Below are 26,804 nucleotides of genomic sequence, written 5' to 3'. Positions count from 1 at the left end.
GTAAGCCTGGATTTCTCTAGGAATGTATGTGTTTCACTAAGGTTGTTGAACTTGTTGGCATTTAGTTGTTCATAGTATTTTCTTATAATCCTCTATATTTTCAGATACCAGTGGTTACTTCTCTTCTTTCATTTCTGATTTTATTTGGGTCCCCTCTCTTGTTTTCCTGATGAGTGTGGCTAAAGGCTTGCCAATATCTTTTATCTTTTCAATGAACCAGTTCTTAGCTTCATTGATTCCTTGTATTGTTTTATTAGTGTGTATGCCATTTATTCCTGCTTTGGTCTTCATTGTGTCCTTCCTTGTACTTACTCTGGGCTTTGTTCTGTTGTTGCTGTTCTTCTAGTGCTTTTAGGCGTAGGGTTAGATTGTTTATTTGAGATTTTTTTTTGCTAATTTAGGTAGGCCTGTAGTGCTTTAAACTTCCCTCTCAGGACTGCTTTCACTGTGTCCCATAGATTTGGGGTTGTTGTGTGTTCACTTTCATTTGTTTTCAGGTAACTTTTTATTTCTTCTTTGATCTCATTATTCATTCACTCGTTGCCTAATAAATGCTACTTAGCTTCCATGTCTTTGAACCTTTTTCAGTATTTTTATTACAGTTGATTTCTAGTTTCATGCCATTGTTATTTGAGAAGGTGCTTGATATTATTTCAATCTTCCTGAATTTTAAGACTCATTTTGTGTCCTAATGTGTGGTCTATCCTTGAGAATTATCCATGAGTACTTGAGAAGGATGTATGTTCTGCTGCTTTGGGGTGAAGTGTTCTGTAGATATCAATTCACCCTTCCAATCTAGTGTGTCATTAGGGTCATTGTTCCTTGTTGATGTTCAATCTGAAAGATCTATCCATTGATGACAATGGGACTTTAAAGTTTCCTACTCCAACTGTATTCCTGTTGCTCTCTCCCTTCAAGTCCAGCAAAATTTTCTCTCTTTATTTAGGTGTGCCTACAATGGGTGCATGTATGTTTATAAGAGTTATGTTTCCTTGGTCAGTCATTTCCTACAGCACTATGCAGCTGACCTTTTTAGTCTCTTGTTATGGCCTTTGTTTGGAAGCCTGTTTTGTCATATATAAGTACTGCTAGCCCAGAATTTTTTGGATGTTTTCATTTGCATGGAATGTTTATTTCATCTCTTTGCTTCCAGCTTGTGTTAGTCATTTTATTCTGAGGAAGCTCTTCTATAGAGAACATATATATGGGTCATGTTTTCTTCTTCATTCAGTTACTCTATGTCTTTTGATTGGGGCGTTTAATCCATTTACATTTAAGTTTATTACTGATAGGTATTTATTTATTGCCATTTTCTTTAATACTTATGTTTTTCTTCTTATTTCTCCTTAATGCAGTCCCATTAACATTATTGCAAACCTGATTTGGTGGTAATGAACTTCTTTATCCTTTTTTAAATTTGTTTTTGATGTTCTTTATTTCACCTTGAATTTTAAATGATAGCCTTGCTGGATAAAGTAGTCTTGGTTGCAGGTCATTGATGTCATCACATGCAATACTTTATGCCAATCCTTTCTGGAGTAAGTGTCTTAGTTGAGAAATCAGTGAATGGCCTTATCAGATCATTCTTGTAGGTAACTAAGCCTCTCTTGCTGCCTTTGTCATAGGGATTCTCTCTTTCTCATAACCTTAGCCATTTTAATAATGACGTGTCTTAGTGTGGGTCTTTTTGCATTTGTCTTGACTGGTACTCTCTGTGTTTCCTGAAATTATGCAACATTTTCTATCACCCAGCCAGGGAAGCTCTCTACCATTATTACTTCAAACAGGTTCCTTATCCCTCTCATTCTCTCTTCTCTTTATGGTAACCCTACATTGAAGATGTTCTGCTGGAAGTTGTCCTGGAAGTTTCTTAGACTTTTCACAATTTAATTCTATTTTCTTTTTGCTGTTCTTTTTGGGTGATTAATATTTTCATTTCCTCTAATTCACCGATATGATCCTCTGTTTCATTAACCTGTTATTGATTCCTTCTAGTATATTCTTCATTTCTGACTATTTTTTTATGGTTTCTGCCTCCTATTTAATGCTTACTATCTCTTTGTTTAAATTCTCACTGACATCATCCTTTCTTTTCATAATGTCTTTGAACAATGTTATACAATTGTTTCAAAGTGTGCGTCTGGTATTTTGGCTGCTTTCATTTTATTCATTTTATTGAATTCGTTTTCTGGGTGATTTCTCCTGTTCTTTCATTTGGAACACTTTTCCTAGACTCACCATTTTGTCTGTGTTCTGTGTTTATTACTTAAATATGTGATGACCTCCAAACTTAGTAAGATGGCTTCATGATAAAGATGTCTTCTTGGATTCAGTGGCACAGTCTTCCAGTACTCCTGGTCTCTGTGTCCTTGGCATCTTTCTTGTGTGTTATGTGCATCTTGCTTGAATGCTATTGGCCCTTTCATGGCTGGAGTTAATCATTCAGGCTGTGTTAGTATAAGGGTAAATTTTGGTCAACATGTATGAGATGCTGTGCAGGGGATGCTACCCAAGGCAGAGTTGTCCCCAGCAGGGTCTGTGGCCATCCAGAGTCTTCCCTTGGTTGTGCCACTTTTGGGACTAGATTGGTCAAGCTCTAGTGTGAGCTGAAGCCCACTACTGGTTGTGTTGGTTCCAGGTTTGCTTGAGTGGGGTTCAGGTACAGGTTGCTGTCAGATGTATATGTAACTGTCCTGGGGCTGCCAATCTTTAGCTACCAAGTGTTGACTATTTGTGTCTGCATCCACTGGACCTGGGAGTGCCTGGGAAGGGCCAATCTCTGTAAAAAGGTTGGTTTCCTCCACCTTTTGAGCTTGGATGAGATCTGTAAAAGGACTGAGGCTCCTGAGGTCTGCCACCAACTGTTAGTTCCTCCACACCCTCTCTGAACTTGCCTGGTTTTCCTCCAGAGATTCCAAAGACAGACTGTAAGGTGAGCCCAGGCTGCCTGCATTTCCACAGTCATTTTTAGAGGTTGAAAGCTGGATATGGCAGGGCAACTGGGGTAAAGATGATAAGTCTAGCAGGAGTGTCCAACCTTTTGGTGTCTCTAGTCCACACTGGAATAAGATGTGTTGTCTTGGGCCACACATTAAATACACAAACACTAGTGAAATCTATTGAGTACAAAAATAGGTTTAAGTATATTTATGATTTATTGTTGGGCTTCTTTCATAGCTGTCCTGAGCTGCATGTGGCCCACAGACCATGAGTTGGACACCTCTGATAGTGAGTCTGCTACCTGGGGGTCATGCAGACAGGCACTCAATGAGGGGAAAATGACCCATGTTTCAAAGTCACCCCCCCTCAACCCCTCCCAGAGTTTCTAACTGTGATTTACCAGGGGAGAGCCCTTTTAGTTTCACTTTGGGAGCAGCCAGTTGTACAGTTTTCAGGAGCAAACTCAGCCACCTGAGGCTCAGGAGGATAGATCAAAAGATTGTCCCATGGGGCTGATGCCAGCCTAGCCCCTAGGAGAGGGCTAAGCACTTCATCCTGGTCCCTGAAAATACCCCCTGAGGGCTGCATACTTTGATTGATCCTACACTGAGCTGCTCCACCTCCCCTGCCAAATAGAACTTCACCTCACAAAGTTATTCAGGACTTCACAAGGCTCATTCTAATGGTCTCTCATTATGGGCAGTGTCTACAATCCTTTTGAAGAGGGGCCGAGTTTTATTCCCCTTCTCAGGGTAACAGAGGCTGAACTAGCAATGGAATTGATTTGCCTCCTGACAATGTAGCCAGCCACATAGCCTGGCACTTGCTCATCTAGCTCCCAGACAGAAACCGCCCTACAGGGAGGCACAGGGACCAGGCCTGCTGAGTGACTCAAGAAGTGATGGGAGTGCCACTGTCTATGCACTCCAGGTAGGGTACACTGTCCTCTCTTTCCCAAGCCTCACATTGTGGTCACTGTCTTGGTCACCTCCAAAAACATCACCACTAAAAAGACAGTCCCTTAAATTCATTTCTGGTTATAGCCAGCAGATTCCTCCACAGGACCCAGGGATGGCAATGTGGCCCTACCAGCAGTCAGAGTCTAGACTGTGAACTCCTCAGGGTCATGCTGTAACAACAGGAGGGCTCTTTCCTTGCAGGGTGCCATCTGAATCTTTCAGGCAGACTGCATCCCCATTGACTTTTACCACCAGTTGCTGTGTGGGCTCCTCTTCTTGTGTCTCTTGCTATAGGCTGGGGCTCCCTGCATGGAAATGAAGCCCCACACTCCTAAGAGGATGGAGTTTTGCAGCAATGTTATCTTTCTGGCTTTAGACCCCGCTTCACCTGAATGCATTGACTATCATTTCCTCCATCTCTGCCCATCTTTCTAGGTGCTATGTGACTTCTTCTATAAATCCTGGTTTACTATTTCAGATCAGTTAGAGTTCAGTTGGTTGTTCAGGTTGGTGGATGTGCAATGTAGCTGTAAATTTGGAGGCTGCCAGAAGCTGGTTGGTGTAGCTTTCACCTACTCTGAAGCCATCTTGGAATCCACTCCTGTTTATATTTTTAATAAGATTCAGTTGCATGCTGCTTCTGTAAACCTAGTTGAAAACTGAGAATGTTTGTGTATGAATGAAAAGCATTATTGTCAAACTAAAAATCTATAATAAACATTGAATATTGAATAAAATTAGTATAGAAAGTAAGAAAAGAATAACCAAATTCTCTGAGAATTCAGTGAAAAAGAATAGTGAGAGACCAAAGAGAAGCTATGTGTAAGACAGATGGTATGAGGATTAAAAATACCAGTAACAAAAATTCACAAACGAAACAAACCAGGTGGTGAAAGACAAGTACCTATGATCTCACCTTTAATAGGAACCTAATTGAAAAAACAAACAAACAAGCAAAATATAACCAAAGACATTGAAATTGAGAATAGGCTGAGAGTAACCAGAGGAGAGAGGAGAGAAAATTTCAGGGGAAAAGGGGAAGGGTTTTCAGGAAGAAGTATAAATGAGCAAGTATAAATGAGCAATTACAAGGCCAGGTGGAAACAGGAGGGAGGTGGGGAGGGCTGAGAGGTGGGCTGGGATGGGGGTAAAAAGTAGAAAACTGTAGTTGAATAACAATTACAATTTGGAAAAAGAAAGGAAACCAAAACCAAAACAAAACAAAAAAAATGTACTGGGGAAAATAATAAGCCATATCTACCCATCACTAGGGAAACATTCTTATTTAAGGGAAAAAGATTAGATTTGGGTGGCAAATACTCATTGCAATATACAGATGATCTATTATAGAATTGTACACTAGCAGCCTATAAATATTATTATATGCCATACCAAGAAATTTACTTTAAATATGATAGAAGAAAAATAAAAGAATTTTAATAACTTCAGCACTTCAGAAGGGAAATTCATAACTATAAACCCTGCAAAAATGTTGATGAACATTGATGTAACCCTGATCCTTTCCATCACTAAATTGCTGAAGATAGTGTTTCTAATGAGCCCAGCTATATTCATTTCTATAGCCTCCAAATATACATTCATTGAAAAGTGGCAACATAAGTATACATAGTGGAAAAAATCCAGGCTGTCCGGAAATAATTTTTTAAAAATTGATTAAGTGTAAAAATGCTATCAGTGATGTAAAATTTGCAACCCCCACAAAAAAAATTCACATCATTTTCAAAAAGCTTGGTCAAATATTTTCAACAAAGTTAAGAAACTAACTGGAATGATAGAACTAATTGTTCAAAATTGAAACTTTGCAATGTAATAATTAAATAACAATCTCTAAAGTTATAAAATGTATTCATAAAACTTGAAAAAAATGGGAGAGAGCAAGAAAAGATATGCTATACCTATATTACATAGGGGATAGGCAAACCATACATATTTTGATGGCACTAAAATTGAGAAAATAGACCTAAGTACGAATGTTTGTGTATATATGCAATCTGCACACATGAAATGAAATATCTAATGAAATAAAAATTGGACATTTAACTTCCAGTTTATTGGAACACCTAAAATAGTTCACCTTTTTGGTTCATACATAAAATACAAAGGCTCTAACAAGATCAAGGGCACTGTGTATGATGATGCTTAAAGAACCATACCTAAATTAAAATGACATAGCAGTGCTAACTATATATGTATACTAGGAAAATGCCAAGGTTTAAAACTGGTGATAATAATAATATGAGAAAAATACAGAAATGAAGAGGTAAAGTATTAAACAGGTTTACAAAAGGATTGTTTATTTTGGTGCCTCGTGCAATACATAATGAAGCCAAAAACTAAGAAGCAGAGTATTACTGTGAGAAATTAAAGATGAAGTAGCCCTCACAAGAGTTAGAGGATAGGAAAAGAGAAACAAGAAAACCCAGATCAAACAAGTGGAGTTTATGCTAGTCCTTAGACTCCCCCAGATGAAATCTTGTCAAATCTGCCTTGTATTCATGCTGTGAGGAAGCCGGTGGGAGGTGGATAGAATAATTTTCACGTTTTACCTTTAGGTACAGTCTCATTGGCCACGCATCTGCCCAATGTATCCTCTCGGGTAATACTGTCATTTGGGATATGGAGCCACCATTCTGTGAACGTGAGTTAACCTCTCTTCCTATTTATCCCATCAGTTAATCCTAGCATTGCCCCCTGGAATTACTAAGAATCAGTCTGACCTCTCTTGGCAATGATAGTCTTCCAATATTTCTGACTCAATATTGCCAAAATATGGCAATATTGACACTATATTCTTAATACTCACATTTTCCAAATTAATAGGATACACTAGAACACATACTTGGTTATTTTTATGACTTCTGAATCTGTGATTATTGTGCCATGTATGAAACTTTGTATTTGTGCTTTTATTAGTTGTGCCAGAGATTCCGTTTTTATTTATTTGATAAAGATGCCATACTGTATGCTACATCATATTGCTAACCAATAGAATAAAGCCAAATGCTTTCTATAGAAAGAGAACTGAATTAATTATAGTGAAATGACATAAAAGTTCACACATAAAATGAGACACTTAAGACATGACACATTCATTGAAATGACATTGATGGAGGAGGAAGGACAGGAGCCATCATATTGTGATCATGGAATCTACAGTTATGCAAAAACATGTCTGTACCTTAGAAAAGATTAGACAAGAGCAGAAGTGCTGAGACTAAATTCATATTCAGTGAATTGGATTTTTTAAAAACCCAATTGTCACCAAGTATAAATATAACTTATAAGATATCGAGGTTTTGTTTTCCTTGCTGTCCCCTCTTTAGGTATTCATTGCAGGCCACCCCCGGGCATCACCAACGGAGATTTCTTTAGCACCAACAGAGAGTATTTTCCTTACGGAACGGTGGTGAAATATCGCTGCAATCCTACAAAGACAAGGGAAAAGTTTGTCCTCTTGGGTGACGAGTCAATATATTGCACCAGCAAAGACAATCGTTTTGGCACCTGGAGCGGCCCTCCACCTCAGTGCTTCATACCTAATAAATGCACCCCTCCAGACATTGAAAATGGAATAAGGGTGTCTGAGAACAGAAGCTTCTTCTCCTTAAATGAAATCGTGAGGTTTAGGTGTGAGCCTGGCTTTGTCATGAAAGGACCCTCCAGTGTGCGATGCCAGGCCCAAAACAAATGGGAGCCAGAGTTGCCCAGCTGCTCCCGGGGTGAGTCTGACTGAGGCTTTGAAGGGGCCTGCAGAGGACCCGAGCTGTAGGAGGACCAGGCATGGTATTGGTGTATGTTCTGGGAGGAAGATGGGTGGTGAGCAGTGTGAGTCAAGTTTCCCTGGATGAAGCATGAAATAAAGAAGGGATATGTGTGTGCACACATGCTGTGCTTGTGCCTTTACATGGAGAAGCAAGGGCTTAATTAATCAAGAAAGGAGATATTTGGGACTTTCATGTTGGATAATTCTGAGGCTGCACTACTGGCCCTCAGTTACATGGGGAAAAGGATGTGAACTTTCCAGTCAACTGTGATAAGTACTTTACATGCACTATCTCATCAACTCTTTACAACCTTCCTTTGAATTAGTCTTAATCATTTATCTGTATGACAGTGAAGTTAGCTTGGTCTTTCAGAGGTTAAGTAAATTGTCCAAATCAGGTGCCAGTAAGTGGCATACCCAAGAATTGAATGCATGTGTGTCACACCCTGGAGCCTGAATGCTGTGCTTCTTTCCATATTCCTATCAGCACCCATCACAGACAGAAAGACTGTTTATCAAGACCATTAGTCTAGCTTCAGAATAGTCACAAGGACCTCAGGGTGTGTCTGTTCTGTTCCACATCCTACATTTTACCATGAGGAATCTGCAGTTAAAAGTGAAAGCAGCTTCCTAAAAGACAAAGAGATTTTTCATTCATCTTTCATTAGATAGCCATTAGGTTGACATTCAAATCAGTTCTCATGTCCTAAGCACACATCCAAAGGGCTGCTTATGGAGGCATTTAAACCTTGACTCACATAGTCTCTAAGCAATGTGCCCTCTGGTTACGAGGGCCAGAATATTGAGGGGCTTTTGTTCTTGATGGCTTGTTTTGTCTCCTTATGCCATAATTGCTGGCTTAGGAGTGGCCTGGTAAATAATTGTGATGGATACACAGGGATAGAGATGAAGCTTACAGTTCTTCCACCATCCTGCATTAGCTTGTGTGATCACTGAAAGAGCAGCTGGGAGGACAGACAGATGTAGATAAGAATTTTACTACACTTCGGTCACAAGGACACCATAACAGAGATGAAGGGAAATCTGTTAAATAGATTTACACTCAGACAATCTTCTCATTATCTGAAAGATGAAGCTGTAAATTAGATGACCTTTAGCAAATATGTGCATGGGGAATCCCACCAATACTAACAACTTTTTTCTAAATAGCCAGCACCAGAAGAAGTGGTCCTGTGCCTGGTGAACTGATGCTTGTGTTTCAAACCTTGTGCAGGGAAAGAGTAGGTTCTAATTCTCTAGCTGTTACTCATGTGTGGACTTTGGCTACAGCTCTCCCTTATTCTTAATTTCCACCTGAGTAAAATGCAGAGAGATTGGGGTATCAGTTGTCTTTCTTGGTTAGACCTAAACCACTCTAATTTAATTATCCTGGAGTCTCTTAACTCCTTAGTAGAGTTAAGATTTAGGAAAAAATATTTCCCCATAATTTATAATAACTTTTACTTGTTCTTTCCTCAGTATGTCAGCTGCCTCCAGAAATCATTCATGGTAAGCACACCCTCAGTGACAAGGACAACTTCTCCCCTGGGCAGGAAGTGTTCTACAGCTGTGAGCCTGGCTATGACCTCAGAGGGGCGGCCTCTCTGCGCTGTACACCCCAGGGGGACTGGAGCCCCGCAGCGCCCAGATGTACAGGTATATACGCTCCTCTCCCGTTTGAAATTTTTAGCTTGGGGCTTTACTTTCCACCTGCCTAGGTTACCTGTTTTCCTTTTTTTTTTTTTTTTTTCAGTGAAATCATGTGCGAAATTCCTGGACGAACTTCCTAATGGCCATGTGCTCTTTCCACTTAATCTCGAGCTTGGAGCAAAAGTGTCCTTCGTTTGTGATGAGGGGTGAGTGTGAGCTTGCCAGGCCTTCTGGAGACTGAAATTGGACTTAGAAGTTAATTCAAAATGGGAGGTTTGGGTATGGCAAAAAAAAAAAGCTACCTCAGGAGCATTAAATTTTGAAAGTGTATAAGAAAAGCAGAAGTAAGATTTTCTTGCCAATGTTTTTATCTAGGACTTGTATGGTGTTGTGACTTATAGTATGTCTTTTATTCACCTTGAGTTAATTTTTGTGTTTGGTGTATGTTGGTGATTGAGTTTCATTTTTTTTGCCAGTAGCTGGGCAGATCTCCCAACACCTGTTGTTGAAGAGTATCTTTTTACTCCATTTTATGTTTCTTCCTTCTTTGTCAAATATTAATTGACCATACAGACTTGGGTTTATTTCTGGGCTGTCTGTTTTGTTCCCTTGGTCTAGGTGTGTTCTTGTGCCAGTACGAGGGTGGTCTGTTTATAGTGGCATTGTAATACAGTTTGATATCAGGTGTTTGAGACAGCATGGATGGAACTGGAGAGCACTATGCTAAGTGAAATAAGCCAGGCACTGAGGGACAAATGCCATATGATTTTACCTTTAACTGAAATGTAATCAACAAATGGAAAAAAGCAAGCAAGATATAACCAGAGACACTGAAAGTAAGAAAAATCTGACAGTAACCAGAGGGAAGGTTGGAGGGATTAATGGAGGGAAGGGTTTCCAGGAACTACTGTAAAGGACACATGGACAAAACCAAGAGAGGAGGAAGGGTTTGGCTGGTGTGGAGGGGAGTGGTGAGAGAAAATGCAGACAACTGTAATTGAACAACAATAAAATAATTCAAAAAACAAAAAGCAAAAACAAACTAAAAGAAAATTGAGAGTTAGAGACAGGTGGAAGTAATGAGACATGAAGAAAAAATTGGAACATATATTAAATGGCATGCATAAAGATAATACAATGAATGGCTATGAATACATGTGTTGTATGTTGTGTGGAAAAAAACACATTTCCCAAGCAGAGGGGAATAAAAGTAATTTGTAGAGTCCCAAGAAAAGTTTGGTATGTTACAAAAAGCTTATTTCAAATGATTAAGATTATTTAAGAAATATCAGTCTTTTTTTACCATCAAAAGTGAAATTTATAATAGGAGCAAGAGTATAATAATAAACATTTTAATATAATCATATATCTTCTGTTTGGTAATAGGTTAAGTGTTCTGAATTGTGATCATGGTAGCTGATGTGATGTTTTAGGTAAGGTCATTAAACTTACCTAAAACATCAAGTTCATGTGAATCTGGTGCTTTTCAGTGTGAGCACATCTGGGCATGGGAAGGATCAAACATGAGCCATGAAAGACCTGTCTCAGACTGTTCCAAAGAATCCCAGCAGGCACCCAATGCCAGAACCCGATAAGATTTAGGAGCCACCAGGGTCCCACATAACATTGAGAATTCTGGATGCTTTCATACGAAGTAATTTCTGATCTCCTATCCTTTCCCCCTACAGCATCAGACCTAGTCTCCAGTGGCCCAGTGTACTGTTGGGAGCTTCCCTCATAGCCATCACAGATGTAGAGACCAAAGAACAGCCCTTGTTCTCTTTGCAATTATTCTGTTTTGTTTTTTCAGTCCAAACTGGGAGCTGTTTTAGTTGCTCTCAAATTATCAGAATTAGGTGGCCATTGCATTAGAAAACTGAGTTTCCCATCAGAGCAATGAGTAGAGATTTATCAGGTTTGTGTTGGAACAGTCAGCTAAAGATTCACTTCTCAAAGTCTGAGTCCAGGATCAAGGAGATGGCTGCTCTGCTATGCCTGCCTTCTTCAAGGCTGGGACTGCATGTTATGTGACCAGCTAACAGTGCTTTACTGTTCTCCCCTCCTGGAGGCCTTGATCTGTCCAGATTGGAGTGGCCTGAAAATCTCTGCCACCTGTTGGTTTAAGATGCTTAGAGTTTTGGCAAACTGAATGGCATTTTGGCTAAACCAACTCACCTATTCATTACCTCTCTCTTCTTTAGATTCCATCTAAAAGGCAATTCTGCTAGTCATTGTGTCTTGGCTGGAATGGAAAGCCTTTGGAATAGCAGTGTCCCTGTGTGTGAACGTGAGTAGAAGGAAAACACTTTAGGACAATTTCTTTTTTTTAACCTGGTTAATATTTTGACTTGCAAACATGGGTGGCCATACCATGGCCATCCCTTCATGGTCTTGTTTTTTAATCTGAATTATTGTGAAATAGTTGCTGACTTTACTAGTATTTATCTGTGATCAATTTGTTGTGATGCAGATTGCTGTGCACCATGAGTTTGGGGAAGCATTTGCTCTCTCTGTCATTTTGAATTCTGTGTTCTATGCGATATATCCTAGTTCCCATTTAGGTCAGGAAAGATTAAATAATGTGAATCTTTGATGAATTTTTTCTTTCTTACTTTCCTAATTTTTTATTTTTCATTTTTCTACCATCAGGATGCAATCACTCTAAAATTTTTCGATTTGTCTTCTAACATATGAATATAAGACCTTTTTTTCACTTTAGATGCACATCACCACTTTTATTTTGTATTTTAATTGTTCTTTTTATTGTATTTTTATTACTATTTATCCCCTCTAATGCTTTTTCACCTCCATCCAGCTCCCAGACCCTGGCAATCATCACACTGTTGTTGTCTTTTATATGTTTTTTTCTGTTTAGCACAATCCTTTTACCCCCCACCCACTGCCCAGAACTGTCACCCCATTCTCTATCTATGAGTCTGTATCTTTTAAAAAATTCATTTATCCCCACAACTATTTACTGAGTCCATCCTATGTACTTGATGTTCTTCTCAGTACTGGTGTTATAGCAGTGAACCAGTTAATTCCCTCTCCCCATATTATTTATACCCAAGTGGGGAGATGATCAGGAAATACAGAGGACAAATAAGTGATATGGATGTGACAGATCAGAGAAATGAAAGAATGAAGGGAAAGTCAGGAGCAACATTTCATGGGGTAAGCACTTTAATACTCCTTGTGCTCTCAAAATGTGTACCTGAATAAATTGTATTGCATGATTCAGAAGTAATAAGCTGATAAATGATTCTCCACTGTGTAATGTAAATACCAAGTTCTTCCATTCTGCCCATTTATATGTTGCCCAACAGAAGATGAGACTTTGCTTTGTCTTTTGGTATTAAAAATTAGAATATATATATACCCACATCTATGTATATATAAAATATTACTACAATGTTTATTTTGCTAGAAATATACTCAGACATCAAATGTACTTTCTATAGTAAAACATATGAGAATAGCTTATATGTAGATGTCTGCTATCCATGAAACCCAATGTTTCTTGATGAGACATAATAAGTGGCTGGCCTAGTGACATGTATTAGAGCTCACTTATTGACTGAACTATCTTTCTTATTTTTCATGACTCTTACTAGTTGAAGTAGCTTCCTCCAAACCTTAAGGCTAGTTAGAAATGCCAATTAGAACTGAGGAGGGAACTGTTTTAAACAGACAAGCAAATAATAGAGAGAAGTAACTATTCGAAGACTTGCCAAAAGTAAAGAAGAAAATTAAATAATAAAGAGATTCATACATTTTAAAAAAGAAAGCAATCTGAATGGTTTAGAATTATCACAATGGCCAAAGATGCTTCAATTCATTGTATCAGCATGCTGTCATAATCAACATTGATGGCCAGTATAAATAAATTATCAAGGAAGACTTCCGCCAAGATGGAAGCATAGGTGAAAGCACTGCACCTTCTCACACAATCAAGTTTAAAAACAACAAAGTTTTAACAACAAAAACATAGCCAAACCACAGAAAATTGAACTACACGGAAGTCTGACAACAACAAACCCTTCAGCCAAACCAGTAAGAGGGGCAGAGCCAGCAGTGGATCAGGGTTGGGCAGGGAAGATCCACTGGACTCACCCGAGCTCGCAACCCACACGCACAGGCAGCTGTAGGCGGATCCCAGGTGTGGAGTACCGGGTGGACCCACTGAGGGCACAAGGCAGTGGACTCACTGAGGGCTGACCACAGTCACACATTCGAGCACAGATAAACCGGTGAAGGAGCGAAGCGGTGAGACAGACCGTGCAGGCCCAAGTGGTGGAAAGTGGCAAAAGGGACCACCATTGTCCCTCTCTGACCCTGCCCACACACACAGCATCACAAACCAGCGACCTGGGTGGCCCCACCCTGGTGAACACCTCCTCATACATAACAGGCAGAAACAGATCAAAACATGGCTCAAGAACAACTCAGAGCCAAAGAGCCAATAAATCTAAGCAATGAAGAAATAGCCAATCTTTCAGATGCACAGTTCAAAACACTGGTGGTCAGGATGCTCACAGAACTGGTTGATTATAGTCACAAATTAGAGGAACATATGAAAACTAAACTAATTGAAATGAAGGGAAATGCACAGGAAACCAATAGTAAGGGAAAGGAAACTGGGACTCAAATCAAAGGAGTGGACCAGAAAGAGGAAAAAATGACCAAACAGAAAAGGACAAAGAAATAAGAATTCAAAAAAAATGAGGAGAAGCCTAGGAACATCCAGGACATCTTTGAACATTCCAACATCTGAATTATAGGGGTACCAGAAGGGGAAGAGGAACAGCCATGAGTGGAAAACTTATTTGAACAAATAATAAAGGAGAACTTCCCCAATCTGGCAAAGGAAATAGACTTCCAGGAAATCCCGGAAGCTCAGAGAGTCCCAAAAAAGTTGGACCCAAGAAGGAACACACCAAGGCACATCATCATTACATTAGCCAAGATTAAAATGAAAGAGAGAATTCTAGAAGCAGCAAGAGATAAGGGGACAGTCACCTACAAAGGAGTTCTCATCAGACTGTCAGCTGATTTCTCAAAAGAGACCTTACAGGCAAGAAGGGGCTGGAATGAAGTATTCCAAGTCATGAAATCCAAAGACCTACATCCAACATTGCTCTATTAAGCAAAGCTTTCATTTAGAATGGAAGGACAGATAAAGTGCTGCTCAGATAAGATCAAATTCAAGGAGTTCATCATCACCAAGCCCTTATTACATGAAATGTTAAAGGGGCTTACCTAAGAATAAGAAGATAAAAAAGATGGAACAGTGAAAGGACAGCAAGCTCACAGTTATTAAGAACCACACCTAAAACAAAAGCAAACTAAGAGGACAGCTAGATCAGGAGCAGAACCATAGAAATGATGATCACATGGATGGTTAGCAACAGGGGAGTAGGAGAAGGAGAAGGGGGGAGAAGGTACAGAAAATAAGTAGCATAGACGGTAGGTAGAAAATAGATAGGGGGAGGGCAAGAATAGTGTGGGAAATGTAGAATCTAAAGATCTTGAGACACGTGGTCATCAACTAAAGGGGGGATGGTGGGGGAGGGGTGTGCAGGGTGGAGGGGAATGAAGGGGAGAAATAGAACTGTAATGGCATAATCAATCAAATATATTTAAAAAGTTATCAAGGAGGAGTTTCATGTCGTTACATGTCGTTAGGATAATTAGTACACGTGGAGACATTCTAGCAATATTTCTCGAGAATGAAGCTCCTTGGAGGACAATGACTTTATCGTGCTGCATCCCAGGGCCCTGATAAGTGCTGGCACAGAATAACTGCCCAACTAACAGGTATTAAGTACTTCAATGGGTTAAATTTCAAAGGGATTTTTTTTAAAGTTTTGGAACTTAATTTAAGTGTGTCAAGTTTTATTATCCAGAAGATTCAATTATCAGGGAGATTCAAGATAACCCACTTCTTTTGTATTTTTTCAATGAAAAATGACAGTGTGATCTTATTTCATTTGGCTCATCTCATCAAAGGCCTACACCAAAGACATACTGTCATAAATTTTTTTTAGATAGCCCCAACTCTAACACCCTATGACTGTGGAATACCTCTGGAGAAAACTCCTCAGTGAAGCTTACAGCCTTTGCCTTCTTTCCAGAAATCTTATGTCCAAATCCACCAGATATCCATAATGGAAGGCACACAGGAAAACCTCTGGAAATCTTTCCTTATGGAAAAGAAGTAACTTACACATGTGACCCCCACAAAGACAGAGGGACGACCTTCATTCTCAGTGGGGAGAGCACCATACGCTGCACAAGTGACAGTCAAGGGAATGGGATTTGGAGCAGCCCTGCCCCTCGCTGTGGACATCCAGGTTAGTGCACACTACCCCACATCCTAAATGGTTCCAGAATACTCAAAACAAAACTCCCAAAGTCTTGTAAGTACAGTGCAATATTTTTTGTGCATGGGCACAATTAAATAATAAATTAGTAATAAATGATTTTACGATATGTCAACATGAAAGTTTGAGGACCTAACTTCTACAGGGTTGGAGAAGAGAGAGCAAGGTAGTGGGTGGTGATTCTAATTTTAACTAGAATTGGAAGAAAAATGTTTTCAAAGCATAGGAATTGAAAGTAAATCTTTAAGGACCTTAACTCACATAAGTTATGACATCCATAGACTTGGAGGGAAGCACAGTCCAGGAGAGAACAAAGCCTGGCAAAATCGCTTTAAATTGCATTGTAGACAAACAACATAGATTCTATTTTTTAACAATATTTTATTTATTTTTTTTAAAGAGAGGGAAAGGGAGAGAGAAAGAAAGGGAGAGAAACATCAATGTGTGGTTGCCTCTAATGTGCCCCCCTATTGGGGACCTGGCCTGCAACCCAGGCATGTGCCCTGACTGGGAATAGAACTGGCAACCCTTTAGTTCCCAGTCCTTTAGCTCAATCCACTGAGCTACACCAGCCAGGGCACAATATAGATTCTTTCAGCCAGTTTGGCCTAGGTTGTAAATTAAAATAATGCTTATTTGGTTCTTTGCCCCCAGTAATTTTAGTCATTGAATTCTTCTCACTTCAGTAGAAATGAAAAGAAAAGGAATGTGAACCAAAAGGAGAATGCAAAATAAAGAGTGTGTATTTCCAAGGTCTGGAGAAGGTTTCCTAAGACACCCACCACTCTAAGACATCCATCTTCAGGACATAAACACAGAAAGGAGAAAGTGAATTGTAGAAGGGACCCTAGTCTTGATATTACTTACTGACTACTAAGAAACTCTGAGAGCAAAGAAAAATCCTAAAAGGAAAAAGACCAAGGGAAATTTCTCAGAAGTCATTTTTGTCCTCACTGCCCTTCTCTATCACAATGGCTTCAATGTCAGGTGCACTTATGAGCCTGTTTACCAATGTAGAGACCTAGTCCATACTTACTCAATCTATAATGAGACATAGTCTTCCCTTAAGTTCTATGATTTTGTTTTTCATCACAACCCTATCTGAAATGGCAACCCTTGTTTTATTAGATAGATTAGACTGGAGACATCTTCATATGTGATTTGTTCTTAGGGGTAAATTTCAATCATAATTGGGACTCCTTGAATTGGAAGCTAGTAAAGCTAATATTTCAGCTGCAAGATAAAAGTAAAGGGTGATATAAGTAAACTAATATGCTGTGGAATATCTTGAAAATAAGCCAATATTTATATGTAGAGAAATTATTGAATAATCTCAAGAGTTGAGAAATTGCTTTATAATCTTCCAACCAAAAAAGTTCTGGGTGCAGAATTGGTTGTGCTATAACTATTTCTGTTGGAATAAGTGATTGGAAGGGAGGTGGAGAACAGCTGAAAGAGAAACTAAAAAAGAGGGTATTGTCAACCAAAGTGGAAGTGATTTCTATTTTCCTAAGCATATGTACTTTATTGGATTCACACATTTTGAACCCAAAGTGAGCCTAGAGCTAATAGGCCATAGGGGCATGGAGCTTTAAGTAGAATTTAATTCAATATACACTTCCAACAATGTTTTCTCATAATGGCAAATGTAGTATGTTAGTTTGTTTATTTTGAGGAGATGCTATCGGTTCCCCCTTGTGTCAAAGTGGCTTGCTTAGGAATCAGACCTACAGAACTAGTGGCTTCTTCCTAGTGTCAAGAAATACCTTGTGTTCTCTGATCACACTTGTGAGCCCTCCATGGGGGGTTTCGATGCACTAAAGAACAGAGAAACCAGACAGGAATGGTGGAATCTGGGCAGGAGAGCTCTTTCCCCCCCAAAAAAATGTGGAAAATTGAATTGGAGCTGTTTTGTACAGTAAATTATATGAGCAAAATGACCAAAGAGTGGAATGCCCTTTCAGGAAGTATATTTTCTAATGGACATGTGCTAATAATGGAACTTCCCCTCCCAAGGTTAGGTGGAAATGATCTCTCCAGGACTAAAAAGTTTCTTTTGCTCTGGCATCAACTCCAACAGGAGAGAGAAATAAGGTCCTTGGGTATCTTTACATTAAATGTGCTGTTCTTGATATCTTATTTCCTAGGTTACTGTAATGCCCCAGGTCATTTTCAATTTGCTAAGCTGAAAATCCAAACCAATGAATTTGAGTTTCCTGTTGGGACATCACTACAGTATGAATGCCTCCCCTGGGTACTATAGAAAGTCATTCTCTATCAGTTGTCTAGACAACCTGGAGTGGTCAAGTGCCAAGGATGTCTGTCAACGTGAGTAAACCCTGCATTGGAGCTTTACGGTGTCTGTCAAATTATCCATAGGATCTTATCTAATCTTTTCCAAGTTTAGAGATAAGGAAACTTTGCTTCTCACAAGTGCCCCCACAGGTGGATGTAAGTCAGTGTTGTAGATCATCCCTAATTATTAGTTGATGTGTTTGTTTCATGAGAATTTTCCAAGAAGTATTTGCAGGAAATGAAACATGTTTTACAGGAAAAAATAGAGAAGATAAATTGTTTGAATAACCAGGTAAGAAGAAAAAGTTTATACTAGTATGCAATAAGGCCATAATTAACCTTTACATTTTGATGACAAATTTCAGGTAGAGATAAGACAGGTCTAGATGAGAAGTCTGTGTTAACATGGTGTCTAGTAAGCAGCCCAACTCAGTTGGGTAAGTCAAAAATTTGTGGAACCTTCAGAATTGTATGTACTTGTTGGACAGCTATACAGTGAGGTTGGGACCTTATGTACTATAAAAGTTCATATTACTCTGGCTCCAAAATTCTGTTTCTTGCCACAGGTAAAGTATGTAAAACTCCTCCAGATCCATTGAATGGCATGGTACATGTAGACACAAACACCCAGTTTGGATCCAGAATTAATTATACTTGTAATAGAGGGTAAGTTGGCAGTAACATCTTTGATTCAAGATTTGCAGAATGGCAATACTACCGTTTAGTCACATGGCAGTAGAAAGGAGACTAGACTATAACCATCTGCTGCTTAAAAGCCTGAACCTACATGTTTCGGTGTCTGATTGAAATGAACAAAGGTATGACAAGATAAAGGGGGAAATCTGTTAATCTTGCTGGAAAACACTACAGTGCATATAACAAAATCAAGGTCCTCACCAGGTACAAAGGAAGAAAATGTGGGGAGAGTATAGTCAAACCATATAGTGAAACCGTATAAACAGCCCTAACACAGTGCACATTGCTGGAATAAAGGGAAGCCCATGGAGCATTGAGTGAGAAAACAAATCTTCAAGGTAAATGCACTATTAGTTTTCTAGGGCTGCCATAACAAAGTACCAGGAACTGGGTGTCTGAGAACCACAGAAATGTATTCTCAGACAGTTTTTGAAGTCCAGAAGTTCAAAATTAAGGTGCTGGCACAACATGATCCCTTCAAAGCCCCAGAGGGAGGTTCTCTCCTTACTTTTGCCAGCTCCTGGTAGCCTCAGTCCTTCTTGGCATGTGGCTACATCACTCCCACTTCTGTTTCTGTCCTCCCATGGCCATCTTCCCTCTGTGTCTGTGTGTCACCTTCTTCCCCCTCACCACACACAGAATTTCTCCTCTCTGTATGGCTTAATGTCCAGAGTTCCATTTTTATGAAGATGCCATTCCTATTGGATTAGGGCCACCCTAATGGCCTCATGTAGTCTTGATTACATCTTCAAAGACCTTACTTCCAAATGAGGCCACATTCATGGGGATTGGGATTTAGGAGTTTAACATATCTTTTTGAAGAAAACTATTTAGCCTGCAATAGACCCCTGTGAAAATGTCTGACATAAAATGTATACTAGGTGGTTGTCCTGCCCTTGGTGTTTACCCTTGCTCAGCACACAGTGGACTCTTGACTGTACTCTCATTTTGAGCAGCTGAGCCCATTAGAGAATCTGGGCTACATTTGTGCCAGAATTGGCACTGGAAGGTCATTTTGGTCTGTCCTCAGCAAATGTATTTGCCACCCAAGGCCTAGAAGACCATAGTACATGTAATCTGACAAAGTAAAATTAGAGCAAATCTAAATACTTTCTCTTTCTCTGAGCACTTTTAAGTATAGTCTCTAAATACTCTGGCTGTACCTTCTTCATCTTTCATTACCAAGTGAGGTGAACCTGTCTATAGTATGAAACAACAAACCATCAATCTCATGACAAATCACAGAAAAAATGTAAACAGACGAAGTTGAGGAATCAGTATGTCTTCTCACAAAACAGTTGCTTCCAAGAGATTGGGAAGACTTTTCAAAAATGTCTGGCGTATGTATTTTTTAACTTTAACTTTAAGATTAGATTTGGGTGGCAAATACTCATTGCAATATACAGATGATCTATTATAGAATTGTACACTAGCAGCCTATAAATATTATTATATGCCATACCAATGCCATACCAAGAAATTTACTTTAAATATGATAGAAGAAAAATAAAAGGATTTTAATAACTTCAGCACTTCAGAAGGGAAATTCATAACTATAAACCCTGCAAAAATGTCGATGAACATTGATGTAACCCTGATCCTTTCCATTACTAAATTGCTGAAGATAGTGTTTCTAATGAGCCCAGCTATATTCATTTCTATAGCCTCCAAATATACATTCATAGAAAAGTGGCAACATAAGTATACACAGTGGAAAAAGTCCAGGCTGTCCAGAAATAATTTTTAAAAAAATGATGAAGCATAAAAATGCTATCAGTGATGTAAAATTTGCAACCCCCACAAAAAAAATTCACATCATTTTCAAAAAGCTTGGTCAAATATTTTCAACAAAGTTAAGAAACTAACTGGAATGATAGAACTAATTGTTCAAAATTGAAACTTTGCAATGTAATAATTAAATAACAATCTCTAAAGTTATAAAATGTATTCATAAAACTTGAAAAAATGGGAGAGAGCAAGAAAAGATATGCTATACCTATATTACATAGGGGATAGGCAAACCATACATATTTTGATGGCACTAAAATTGAGAAAATAGACCTAAGTACGAATGTTTGTGTATATATGCAATCTGCACACATGAAATGAAATATCTAATGAAATAAAAATTGGACATTTAACTTCCAGTTTACTGGAACACCTAAAATAGTTCACCTTTCTGGTTCATACATAAAATACAAAGGCTCTAACAAGATCAAGGGCACTGTGTATGATGATGCTTAAAGAACCATACCTAAATTAAAATGACATAGCAGTGCTAACTATATATGTATACTAGGAAAATGCCAAGGTTTAAAACTGGTGATAATAATAATATGAGAAAAATACAGAAATGAAGAGGTAAAGTATTAAACAGGTTTACAAAAGGATTGTTTATTTTGGTGCCTCATGCAATACATAATGAAGCCAAAAACTAAGAAGCAGAGTATTACTGTGAGAAATTAAAGATGAAGTAGCCCTCACAAGAGTTAGAGGATAGGAAAAGAGAAACAAGAAAACCCAGATCAAACAAGTGGAGTTTATGCTAGTCCTTAGACTCCCCCAGATGAAATCTTGTCAAATCTGCCTTGTATTCAGGTTGTGCGGAAGCTGGTGGGAGGTGGATAGAATAATTTTCACATTTTACCTTTAGGTACAGTCTCATTGGCCACGCATCTGCCCAATGTATCCTCTCGGGTAATACTGTCATTTGGGATATGGAGCCACCATTCTGTGAACGTGAGTTAAACTCTCTTCCTATTTATCCCATCAGTTAATCCTAGCATTGCCCCCCTGAAATTACTTAGAATCAGTCTGACCCCTCTTGGCAATGATATTCTTCCAATATTTCAAAAGAAAATGGTTATATGCTGAAAAGTGCTTGCAGTGTTCTAAGCTCCTAGTTCCTTCTGGTTTTTCCTTATCTTGGCATATAATTTATTTAAAAGAGCCCCCAGCTTCCTCTTTTATTGGTTGAACATTTCCCAGTCTGAAGATCATTCACTTCAGTATTGTAAACAAATGCAAAGTTAGTGAAAGTAGCCTAGCTTCCTCTCTGCCAACTCTCAACATCAGGTCATGCACTGCCTTCCTCCTGGTTCTTTGAACAATGGCATGGCATGCTGTCTTCCTGTGAGATGTTTAGAATATGAGCTTCCTACACCTTGGGTAGGAAGAAGAATGAGCATTTGCAAATTAACATAGAATACAAAGAGGCTATCTACCCTGGGTTTGGTGATAATGTGAAGAAATCAACACACTCAAACCTAAACACTGGGAGGATAAATGGGAACAAAATCTCTAAGAAGCTAGTATATGATAGGTATCAACCCTCAATTGTGTTCATGCCTTACACTAAGAAGTTGACATTTATGATTTATTCTTAAAATCTAATTCCCATGATTTCTGCAAGGGTGTCGCTATGCAAATATTTACCTGCATTGTTGTTTGTGATAGTGAAAAAGTCAAAACAATGTAAATGTTGATCGTATTTCAGTGTTTCAGAAATAAGGATCTCCAAACAGATGTGAGATGATTCTTTGGAAGAAAATACAATTTTTTATTATAATGAGTTTCATTTTGTGCTTAAAAAATTTCTGTTTATCAGTTTTCAAAGCACTGAATACATTAGTACTTTGTATGTGTGTATTATTTACAACTAAAGAGAAATACCCACAATGGGAAAAATCAAAAGGATAAGGCATGAGTTTTGCAAGCAAAAAATAAAAAGTTTAAAATGTGCCAGAATTCATTAGCCAAGAGAAACAGCTCTTTGAAATGAAATTGTACAGTACATGTTCCACTGAAATATTATTAAGACAACAGAGATATTTTGGAAAACATATGGTTTGTGTGTCTGCATGTATTGAAGATTACACATTAAAGGGCTCTCAGTGGTGCTTCTAGATAATGGACTGAAAGATTATTTTCATTTATATTTTATAAATGTTCTACCAGAAATATGTGTCTTCTTAAATACTTTAAAGTAAAATAAATAAATAAATAAATAAATAAATAAATAAATAAAATATTTTTACGTTAATGTATACCTGCCAAAAAATGATAGAAAATACATTGTATGCTTTGGAATGCTTTAAAATACCTAGCGGCGATCTGATATTTAGATATTAGATTTAATTTGTCCATAAAGTGACATGTGTTTTTTGAAATGTTTTATGAGTGGCATTTTGATACATTTTCCCCACTGCTATATCCTCCATTTTTCTGACTCGATATTGGCAAAATATGGCAATATTGACACTATATTCTTAATACTCACATTTTCCAAATTAATAGGGTACACTAGAACACATACTCGGTTATTTTTATGACTTCTGAATCTGTGATTATTGTGCCATGTATGAAACTTTGTATTTGTGCTTTACCTCTATTTTATTAGTTGTGCCAGAGATTCCGTTTGTATTTATTTGATAAAGATGCCATACTGTATGCTACATCATATTGCTAACCAATAGAATAAAGCCAAATGCTTTCTATAGAAAGAGAACTGAAGTAATTATAGTGAAATGACATAAAAGTTCACACAATATGAGACACTTAAGACATGACACATTCATTGAAATGACATTGATGGAGGAGGAAGGACAGGAGCCATCATATTGTGATCATGGAATCTACAGTTATGCAAAAACATGTCTGTACCTTAGAAAAGATTAGACAAGAGCAGAAGTGCTGAGACTAAATTCATATTCAATGAGTTGGATTTTTAAAAAACCCAATTGTCACCAAGTATAAATATAACTTATAAGATATCGAGGTTTTGTTTTCCTTGCTGTCCCCTCTTTAGGTATTCATTGCAGGCCACCCCCGGGCATCACCAACGGAGATTTCTTTAGCACCAACAGAGAGTATTTTCCTTACGGAACGGTGGTGAAATATCGCTGCAATCCTACAAAGACAAGGGAAAAGTTTGTCCTCGTGGGTGACGAGTCAATATATTGCACCAGCAAAGACAATCGTTTTGGCACCTGGAGCGGCCCTCCACCTCAGTGCTTCATACCTAATAAATGCACCCCTCCAGACATTGAAAATGGAATAAGGGTGTCTGAGAACAGAAGCTTCTTCTCCTTAAATGAAATCGTGAGGTTTAGGTGTGAGCCTGGCTTTGTCATGAAAGGACCCTCCAGTGTGCGATGCCAGGCCCAAAACAAATGGGAGCCAGAGTTGCCCAGCTGCTCCCGGGGTGAGTCTGACTGAGGCTTTGAAGGGGCCTGCAGAGGACCCGAGCTGTAGGAGGACCAGGCATGGTATTGGTGTATGTTCTGGGAGGAAGATGGGTGGTGAGCAGTGTGAGTCAAGTTTCCCTGGATGAAGCATGAAATAAAGAAGGGATATGTGTGTGCACACATGCTGTGCTTGTGCCTTTACATGGAGAAGCAAGGGCTTAATTAATCAAGAAAGGAGATATTTGGGACTTTCATGTTGGATAATTCTGAGGCTGCACTACTGGCCCTCAGTTACATGGGGAAAAGGATGTGAACTTTCCAGTCAACTGTGATAAGTACTTTACATGCACTATCTCATCAACTCTTTACAACCTTCCTTTGAATTAGTCTTAATCATTTATCTGTATGACAGTGAAGTTAGCTTGGTCTTTCAGAGGTTAAGTAAATTGTCCAAATCAGGTGCCAGTAAGTGGCATACCCAAGAATTGAATGCATGTGTGTCACACCCTGGAGCCTGAATGCTGTGCTTCTTTCCATATTCCTATCAGCACCCATCACAGACAGAAAGACTGTTTATCAAGACCATTAGTCTAGCTTCAGAATAGTCACAAGGACCTCAGGGTGTGTCTGTTCTGTTCCACATCCTACATTTTACCATGAGGAATCTGCAGTTAAAAGTGAAAGCAGCTTCCTAAAAGACAAAGAGATTTTTCATTCATCTTTCATTAGATAGCCATTAGGTTGACATTCAAATCAGTTCTCATGTCCTAAGCACACATCCAAAGGGCTGCTTATGGAGGCATTTAAACCTTGACTCACATAGTCTCTAAGCAATGTGCCCTCTGGTTACGAGGGCCAGAATATTGAGGGGCTTTTGTTCTTGATGGCTTGTTTTGTCTCCTTATGCCATAATTGCTGGCTTAGGAGTGGCCTGGTAAATAATTGTGATGGATACACAGGGATAGAGATGAAGCTTACAGTTCTTCCACCATCCTGCATTAGCTTGTGTGATCACTGAAAGAGCAGCTGGGAGGACAGACAGATGTAGATAAGAATTTTACTACACTTCGGTCACAAGGACACCATAACAGAGATGAAGGGAAATCTGTTAAATAGATTTACACTCAGACAATCTTCTCATTATCTGAAAGATGAAGCTGTAAATTAGATGACCTTTAGCAAATATGTGCATGGGGAATCCCACCAATACTAACAACTTTTTTCTAAATAGCCAGCACCAGAAGAAGTGGTCCTGTGCCTGGTGAACTGATGCTTGTGTTTCAAACCTTGTGCAGGGAAAGAGTAGGTTCTAATTCTCTAGCTGTTACTCATGTGTGGACTTTGGCTACAGCTCTCCCTTATTCTTAATTTCCACCTGAGTAAAATGCAGAGATTGGGGTAACAGTTGTCTTTCTTGGTTAGACCTAAACCACTCTAATTTAATTATCCTGGAGTCTCTTAACTCCTTAGTAGAGTTAAGATTTAGGAAAAAATATTTCCCCATAATTTATAATAACTTTTACTTGTTCTTTCCTCAGTATGTCAGCTGCCTCCAGAAATCGTTCATGGTAAGCACACCCTCAGTGACAAGGACAACTTCTCCCCTGGGCAGGAAGTGTTCTACAGCTGTGAGCCTGGCTATGACCTCAGAGGGGCGGCCTCTCTGCGCTGTACACCCCAGGGGGACTGGAGCCCCGCAGCGCCCAGATGTGCAGGTATATACGCTCCTCTCCCGTTTGAAATTTTTAGCTTGGGGCTTTACTTTCCACCTGCCTAGGTTACCTGTTTTCCTTTTTTTTTTTTTTTTTTCAGTGAAATCATGTGCGAAATTCCTGGACAAACTTCCTAATGGCCATGTGCTCTTTCCACTTAATCTCGAGCTTGGAGCAAAAGTGTCCTTCGTTTGTGATGAGGGGTGAGTGTGAGCTTGCCAGGCCTTCTGGAGACCGAAATTGGACTTAGAAGTTAATTCAGAATGGGAAGTTTGGGTATGGCAAAAAAAAAAAAAAGCTACCTCAGGAGCATTAAATTTTGAAAGTGTATAAGAAAAGCAGAAGTAAGATTTTCTTGCCAATGTTTTTATCTAGGACTTGTATGGTGTTGTGACTTATATTATGTCTTTTATTCACCTTGAGTTAATTTTTGTGTTTGGTGTATGTTGGTGATTGAGTTTCATTTTTTTTGCCAGTAGCTGGGCAGATCTCCCAACACCTGTTGTTGAAGAGTATCTTTTTACTCCATTTTATGTTTCTTCCTTCTTTGTCAAATATTAATTGACCATACAGACTTGGGTTTATTTCTGGGCTGTCTGTTTTGTTCCCTTGGTCTAGGTGTGTTCTTGTGCCAGTACGAGGGTGGTCTGTTTATAGTGGCATTGTAATACAGTTTGATATCAGGTGTTTGAGACAGCATGGATGGAACTGGAGAGCACTATGCTAAGTGAAATAAGCCAGGCACTGAGGGACAAATGCCATATGATTTTACCTTTAACTGAAATGTAATCAACAAATGGAAAAAAGCAAGCAAGATATAACCAGAGACACTGAAAGTAAGAAAAATCTGACAGTAACCAGAGGGAAGGTTGGAGGGATTAATGGAGGGAAGGGTTTCCAGGAACTATTGTAAAGGACACATGGACAAAACCAAGAGAGGAGGAAGGGTTTGGCTGGTGTGGAGGGGAGTGGTGAGAGAAAATGCAGACAACTGTAATTGAACAACAATAAAGTAATTCAAAAAACAAAAAGCAAAAACAAACTAAAAGAAAATTGAGAGTTAGAAACAGGTGGAAGTAATGAGACATGAAGAAAAAATTGGAACATATATTAAATGGCATGCATAAAGATAATACAATGAATGGCTATGAATACATGTGTTGTATGTTGTGTGGAAAAAAACACATTTCCCAAGCAGA

The 26,804-nt window shown here is 38.8% G+C and overlaps 1 protein-coding gene across 1 annotated transcript in view; it reads left to right on the top strand.

The window, feature by feature from the left end:
* CR1 (complement C3b/C4b receptor 1 (Knops blood group)) overlaps positions 1 to 26,804 on the top strand; it is a 133,135-nt gene that overhangs the window by 51,647 nt on the left and 54,684 nt on the right. Inside the window, 13 exon segments of the mRNA XM_053667902.1 lie at positions 6,473 to 6,558; positions 7,244 to 7,639; positions 9,163 to 9,339; positions 9,437 to 9,539; positions 11,535 to 11,620; positions 15,468 to 15,686; positions 17,864 to 17,961; positions 17,963 to 18,044; positions 18,578 to 18,677; positions 21,361 to 21,446; positions 23,515 to 23,910; positions 25,432 to 25,608; positions 25,706 to 25,808. Of these exon segments, the coding sequence (XP_053523877.1) occupies positions 6,473 to 6,558; positions 7,244 to 7,639; positions 9,163 to 9,339; positions 9,437 to 9,539; positions 11,535 to 11,620; positions 15,468 to 15,686; positions 17,864 to 17,961; positions 17,963 to 18,044; positions 18,578 to 18,677; positions 21,361 to 21,446; positions 23,515 to 23,910; positions 25,432 to 25,608; positions 25,706 to 25,808 (2,109 nt within the window).

Source organism: Artibeus jamaicensis, unplaced genomic scaffold, assembly GCF_021234435.1.
Source record: "Artibeus jamaicensis isolate MK-2021 breed Jamaican fruit bat unplaced genomic scaffold, CSHL_Jam_final contig_475, whole genome shotgun sequence".
In the NCBI taxonomy this organism is placed as follows: domain Eukaryota; kingdom Metazoa; phylum Chordata; class Mammalia; order Chiroptera; family Phyllostomidae; genus Artibeus; species Artibeus jamaicensis.
This window is presented reverse-complemented; position numbering and strand designations above follow the sequence as displayed.